At 41.2% G+C, this 7,725-nt stretch overlaps 1 protein-coding gene across 1 annotated transcript in view; it reads right to left on the bottom strand.

Moving 5' to 3' along the window:
- Nucleotides 1-6,615, bottom strand: part of LOC311132316 (neurexophilin-1) — a gene marked incomplete at both ends in the record, with an annotated part of 39,067 nt that extends 32,452 nt beyond the window's left edge. The window contains one exon of the mRNA XM_084165565.1: nt 6,562-6,615. Coding sequence (XP_084021691.1) covers nt 6,562-6,615 — 54 coding nt within the window. The remainder of the gene's footprint in view (nt 1-6,561) is intronic.
- Nucleotides 6,616-7,725: the final 1,110 nt, after the last annotated feature.

Below are 7,725 nucleotides of genomic sequence, written 5' to 3'. Positions count from 1 at the left end.
ATAGATCCATCACCACTGGTGTGTTGGAGGGACGGAAGTTTACACCCCTCCTCCTGTTCCTCTTCCCTCCCCTCCTCCTAGACCCAGCCAAGCAGGAGTGCTTCTCCCCTCTTCCCTTCCACCCCTCCTCCCCCTTTCCTCTCCCTGCCACATAGACCCAGTCAAGCGAGAGTGTCTGATCTCTGCTCTGTTAAAGTGGTCAATCAAGCCCATCAGCAGACTCATGCAATCCATCACCACTCCCGTTAGGTACAAATCCCATCACTAGTCAACACCCATTCACTACAGCTATTCACTAAGGCAGGAACAAATCCCAGTCTACTGAATGCCTTTGTTTCCATGGTGCTGGCATGTTACAACGACCAAATATGCCTAAGGAAGGATACTGGGAAACAAGACAGAGGCAAGAAGCAAGACAAGGGCTATTTCCAGAAAATCCAGCTTGAACATTTTATACAGGCAATGCTAGCAATGTCGATGGAGATTGTTGAATGCTTCTGCCAACAACAAAAACGTCCCTTTCAGCTTTCAAAACACATTTATCTTTTCAGAGCACTAAAGAAACTTCAGACGCATCCTCAGAGTAACTCTGGCCATGTAAAGCAGATTGTCAGTGGGTCATCTCATTCATTTCCTGCCTTTAAAAACAATTTCCCAAGCAGCTCTACAGCTCTACAAAGCAGACCCGGGTTCAAACGCTATTCAAAATCTTTCAAATACTTTGACCGTCTGCTCTAGCCTGCCAGGTGTACCAGATGGGTGAGGTTTTTAAGTTTTGGAACTATTCTATTGGTTCCATTGTGCCAGGCAAGTGCAATCAAGCACAAATAAGGTATTTTAAATAATTAAAAATAGTATTTGAACCCAGGTAGGTCTGCTACAAAGCTCCTCCTATCAAGGGGCTGCAGATAGACTTCCCACAGTTCCCAGAGAGAGAATAGCAGAGTAGAGGAGCTATAAGTGGAGCAGACAGAGAAGAGTCCCCCAAAGGATCAAACCTCAGGTCAGGCCAGGCCTCAGTTATATTTCACAGAAACGGTCAGCGCCTTTCAGTGGTTAGTTCCAACTATGACCGCTGACCTCTGAATGCGATTGAAAAACTGGAGGTGTGCATGGTGGAGAAAGACGGAGGCTGTTGTCATTAATCACATAGAATGCACGCGTACGAGCAGACATGGATGCACGCAAAAATGCACGCACGCACACACACACACACACACATCATGTCAGATCCCCAGTGCCTGCACAGTCAGGGGTCAGGGTTGTTTTGGTTGTTTAGATGGTACGGGGAGGTTAGGGGTCCGGTCATCAATGAAAGACTTTACAATTAAAACACCATAAAATATGACAAACTGTCCCCCAGTTGGATTTAAATAAACAAAACTGCAATGATCCATGCAGTCAAAAATTAACCAACGCCCGCCAAGGGGCGATTCCAATAACTATAGACCATTATCATTGACTTTCTGCCCCAAACCAAGATCAAGTACACACACACACACACACACACACACACACACACACACACACACATCTTACTGTCTCCCATGCAGGGTGTTATTGGTCCAGGGAGACAGAGTAAGTGTTGATAAAGGAGAAAGGAGTGTTGCCCACAGGTCACACGTGTCATCATAAGTGGGCCACCAGGCGTGTCATCATCAGTGGACCACAAGAGCAGTTCAGTAGAGGAGCACAGCAGGGTCAGGTCACCTTGAGGTGTCAATTACAGAGGTACACCATGGGGTCTTCTGAGTCACACACGCACAAACACACACACACACACACACAGGTGGGGGGGGGGGGTTCTCTTCTGAGACACTTTCATTCTCTGATCGAAGGGTCAAAGGTCAGCAGTACTAAACTGAAGCATGTTTAGAGAGCCTAAATAGGATAGATACCAAATTAATTCAACTTACAACATATTTATTTTCCTTCACATATAAACCTAGATTTCAACCCGAGATCAACGTAATTCTATTCAATTTTAAGTAGAATTCATATTTCAAGAAAACTCAATAAGAAATCTAACAAAATTGGATGTTGGGTATGAAGTGTACTATGTAAATACATGAGTCAACCGTATAAGACCTCAGCTATATCAAGGGGCCAAGCAAATGGCAATACACCATAATGCTGACATATTGATATTAATTAATAACAGATGCATACATAGAAATATGATGAGTCATTTCTAGGAAATATTCACAGCAATCACAGATTCCTCTTAAAGTGTGATTTCCATCCAAGATAATGTGATTGCAGTGGATGGTCAACGGGCATGGAGACAGTTCGCTGTGTTGTAATGCTGGTCGAGAGCTACTTGAGTTCCTCAGTTAAAGTAGATCCTCGACTGTTAATTCACATGTAACAGAGCTGCTAGCGGACCACTTGGCTGTGCTGTGAAGGGGCTGGGGTTTTAATACAGGATTATAGTGCTGTGTGCTAAGAGACAACTTCCGGCCATGCCCCTTTACGGCTCTGCTCTCGGCCTACAGTATGTGGACTTAATGGATAAACGTAGTGCTACAGTTTAGGGAATAGGGTGCCATTTGGGATGCAACTAATTCAACAGAATTGACAACATCATACTCTTCCATACACAGTGTGCTCTGTGTAGGATCTCAGTGTAGCATCCTCTCTCTCCTCTCCCATTGCTGTAGGATCTTCATTTTAGCCAGTTTGCTACAGCAGGAAAATAATCTTGCAGCAAAAGGAAATGTGAATTATTATGTGAATTATAATTAATGGAAATTGTTGTAGGGCTTGATCAATTTTTCGTAAGGGAAAATCAAGTCTGAAATTTCAAAGTGGAAATTACAAACTTCAGACGCCTTTTTAATCCTCAAATACACTTCAAGTTTAACATGTCTTGCATTGCAAGGAAGTTGTCCTGCAACAGGGTGATCAAATGAAGATCCTACATCTGTATATCGCTCAATAAATGGTAATGAAAATTAGACTTTCTGTTCTATGCTGATGTAATGTAATATTGTCTGACAAGGCTCAAATGTAAGCAATATTTCCCCATACACTGATCTGTGTGTGGCATTGCCTCTCCCACTGCGCTGACTGCTTGCTATGGCAGGGCTGGTCGCAACATCTCCAACCTGTTATGATGGTTTAAAACTACTAACAATTAGGGCCAGGACAATACCAGTATCGCAATACTTGTTACACACACACACCTGCCAGTCACACTGACAGCCCTGTGTTGCAGCAATAGGATCCACCCTGCTACAAGTCATAAGGCCAGAGAACATGATGTTGTTCACACTAGCTGTCAGTCAACAGAGTATCAGCAGCAGTCACTCTGCTGGGAGCAAAACTACCCTAAAAGAATGTCAAATATCTGACTGGGTTGTATTGGAGCTGGCTTGATCAGAAGTAAGACGCAGAAAAATACACAAGCACACACGCACGCACACACGCACCCAGGAGGGCACCGACAACTCCCAACTAAGCCGAGAAATGAATACAATCCTTTTTTTAATTACATTTTGTAGCCGTAGGTGACCATATTCATTTGTGAATGGCGCCCTTGCGGAGAGGTACGATCTGTATTATACCACTGAATACCGTCAACTATTCTTCAGAGCGAGCACAGTGCTATCCAGGTCAAGGCGCGCCCCGCTCAGACAAGAGGCTTAGAGACGAGACAAGAGCTTTTAACACGAAATAAAACCGTCAAAGTTCAACGGTAATCCTCATAGGTATGGATAAACCAGACAGTTTAACTGTCTGGAAAATAATAATCTAGGTTTAGTGGAGCGCAGACACGGTGAGAGCAGATATCCAGGTGTAGAATTCAACTCACATTAACCAATTCGCAACTATAAGACAATAAAATCAAAGATTATCCTCTCTTTACGGTCGACTGAAATAGGCCTACCTTTTTTATTAATCAAAAGACAGATTTAACCTAGGTTAATCAATTTGAATATAGATATAAAATAAATCCTACCTTAGAATATGCATATTCCGTTGTATTGAATTGATCAAAAATAAAAACATTACCACAAATGTAAAATCAAGTAGTCCTAGGCCTATGCCTAAATTAACAAACCATTTTTAGGGCGGGGAAACAGTTGAAGAGTGTCAAATGGCACTTGTCAAATGTGTCATTTCGAACTATTAGGTTTATGTGAATTCAGGTTTAATCTTCAAGCCTACATCTTTATTAAAACATTTTCCGTCCCACTGCAATGATGTGTGCAATTGGGACGCATTCTACCCGGCTGTTTTAAGGCGCGTAAAACAACCGTCTTGAATATCAGAACCATGGACAGCTCCCGGTGCTGAACGTGAAAATCCACTTGATAATGCTTCTTGACTCGTTTGATTGAAATTCAGAGGTGCAATTCTGTGCAAGAGGAGGTCAAATAAAAGGGAAGAAAGATTCTAAGGAGCCCAATCTATTAGACGCTAATATTCCTTTATATAGGGAAATGTATAAAAATCTATGTTTACATCGAAGAAACATTTATGTAGCAAAAATTACAGGTCATGCATTTGAGATGTTGGTGTTCACATCCTACAAGATAGTCTAGCTGTATCCTTATAAAAGCCCATAATCAAATAAACCCATTTGTAACGCAAAATTTAGATTACATTTAAATTCATTTAATTATGATTACTAACTGTTGCTAGACATTTGAATTGTATATGTCCTAAGCACTCTCAAATTATTATAATGCTGTGGAATTGATTAAAACCTCACTCTTAATAATTATATAGGATATCTTCCTGTAAATGTGTCACAAATTGAACAATTATTTGTAGGCCTATCTATATGCTACATTTTAAGCATAGCCTAACGCGCCATGGAAGTTTTCAGACTCATTTTAGATAACGTGGTAAAATAATACCCCACGGACAACTAACAATAACGACCTGTTTTTCTGAATTTTAATTTAAATTTGCTACGCAATTCAAACCTACTCAATCAAGCCGATAGAAAACAACCAGTAAATTAATTAGCTTGATTAGAATCATTTTAGTTTGATTAAATGTCATTTTGCGTGAGGATTATGCAGATGAAATATTTTAAACCATTATTGAAATGTCAATAGGACAGTTATAAGAGAACCCAGTTGAATAGGCCTATTTCGTGAAATCTACAATGTGTTGGGGAAAAATGTCCTGTGGTAAATTCAAAGGAAATAGACAGAAGACCATCTATTCTCTGTGTGTGTGTGTGTGTGTGTGTGTGTGTGTGTGTGTGTGTGTGTGTGTGTGTGTGTGTGTGTGTGTGTGTGCGTGCGTGTGGGTGTGGGTGTTGCGAACTGTATATTACAAAACCTTTTACTTACATTCCTTTTAACACCAGACAGTATAGTTTGACACAGTGCTGCGGTAGACCTGATATGAACAGCCTCTTAAAGGAATAAACGTTTATTTTGAGTTGCGTAGAGAGAGTGAGTGAGTGAAGGGAGAGAATCCCCGCTCAGTTCCAGTAAGAATCAAAGGCGGATTCATTTAGGTGTAGGCCATTGAGTGGAAAGAAAATATTATAGTCTTAGTGCCAAGTAATCTGGGTTAGGAATAGGGAAAAGAAGGTTAGGCAACACACTTTGTGTGAAGGCATTAGGCTACTCTAAATTACAATATATCCTACTTGGAAAGTGACTTTATTTGAAATATTTAAGTGGCATTCTTTTTTATATCAGAGAGAGTTTGAGTCTTCCTGTTACTTTTTAACAAAACTGTGTTGTCATGTTTTCTTTCCACTCAATGGCCTAGCATAAGTTAAATGTTATGACATTATGCACGCTTTGAGATCAGCAAGATGGAGCTGAGTTGTACCGGCCACGCACGAAAAACTTTCCTCCATGTTGTGTATTATGACTGCTATGAGTGGGCTCATTTTTGTTGTGGCGGACTGAAAGGAAAAACGGTTACTGACAATATCAAAAGGAGAAACGGAGAATTTGAAAGGTTCCTTCAGGTTGACGTGTAGCCTTCAGACGCACCTGCCGCTCGTTTTTGGTTTGTTTAGGCGCCCCCATGAGACGGTTTGTTGAAACTGCACCACTTCTTGTCCGTTTTCAGCTAGAGTGCGGGAAATTATATTTTAATTTTACACTTGAAATGTGTTATTTCTTTGACACATATGTATTTAAAAAATATATCAGACAAAGATTAAATCATTATTCAATCTTATAACCAAATATATTCATTTTGAAAAATTAATTGGACTAATTAGTCCTATTAATTGGGCACCACAGACCACAGATATGAAATAGAAACGCATAATTGTTAAATAGTCTGTTTTAAAACCCACGCTCCGCCATGTCTCAGTCATGATGAAGTGGAATTTAAAAAGTTGTATTTCCTCCCAGTACTCTGATACAGGACGACGGAATGTTTTTATGCAATGCACAGGACATGACCCTGAAATGAAGAGTTGGCATCAATAGGTCTGTCAGTGAGGTGCATTTCATAAGAATTGGTTTTTACTCATGAGATTGTAGTAAAATGTGTAATTGAATGACTACAAAACACCGAGACAACAATGAAACGACAAAGTACTGATAAACACAAACAAACAAAAGCACTACTCACCAGATAAACCGCTGGCGTCAGGAGTAACACGGCACACCAACACATCGCCTGCATTTTTCCTGGTCTCAAACTTCCACTAGTTTCCTTTCGCTGGCTCTTTGTCTGTGAAGACCATAAATCCACGCGGTATCCGCTTTTACACAACTGTCAAGACCCTCACAAGCCTAGGCAAAAATGAAATTATACACCCCATGACCACAGAACAAGCTTATCCTACACTTGGAGACAGATACCGGACGAGTTGGGGGGAAACAAATAATGATTACATAGGAATTAATCCAGAGAGCAGGGCTGAAGCAATCTCATAGTTCAATGAAAGATGAAAATTCGATTCAGAGCAATCATAAGGGATCAGTCGTTGATTTGATTGTCTTGCTGCCTGCCGTGCGCGTGAGGCTCGCCTAGCAGTTCCTTACTGAAAAGGAGAACAGTTTAAAGTAGAGTCGGATAAATAACGGACGCTTTATAACCGCGCCTCTGGAAAACGCGCGCCTACAACACATCCGGGCTGAGAGAAACACCTTCGCTCTGTCCACAGAGAATATGAGAGAGACAAGAGGGGGGAGGGGAGGAGAGGAGCGAGGGACATATTAAAAAACGGGGCAAGATTGGTCCGAGACGCAAGGATCACAGAGTAGAGTCTTTAAACAGCCACTAAAGCTCGACAGAAAAGCTTTTCATTTACTGACTGGCGGTAGAGTGGTGGGGTTGGTTGATAGAGATAAACGATCCGACATTCACAGAGAGCTACAGTGCGTATACAGTATGACTCCAGGACAAACAAACTCACTAGCCTATTGCACCAGCTCCCTCCCTCACTAGCTATGGACACAGCACTGCCATATAAACCAGCACAGCTGGACAATGACATTGTTTTCTCGTAGGCTATAGGCTATGTGCAATTTTGACTAACCAAATGCTAACGCATACAAAAATGGACCTAAGTAACAGTCTAAAAAATATAATTCAATTTAGTCTGTGAAAGATTAGCCTAAATTGACAGAAGTCCTAAATGTTCCCTTATTGAGGATGTTCAAGACCTGGTTAGGGTTAAGCAGAACACTTTGAAGTCACTCAAGATGAAGACAGGGCAAAAGAAGTAGGCTACTTGAGGGAATCTTAGAACATGTGGTCTTATTATGTGGATGGTCCACATCTTGCCTA

Source organism: Coregonus lavaretus, assembly GCF_964263955.1.
Source record: "Coregonus lavaretus genome assembly, chromosome: 7".
Lineage (NCBI taxonomy): Eukaryota > Metazoa > Chordata > Actinopteri > Salmoniformes > Salmonidae > Coregonus > Coregonus lavaretus.
This window is presented reverse-complemented; position numbering and strand designations above follow the sequence as displayed.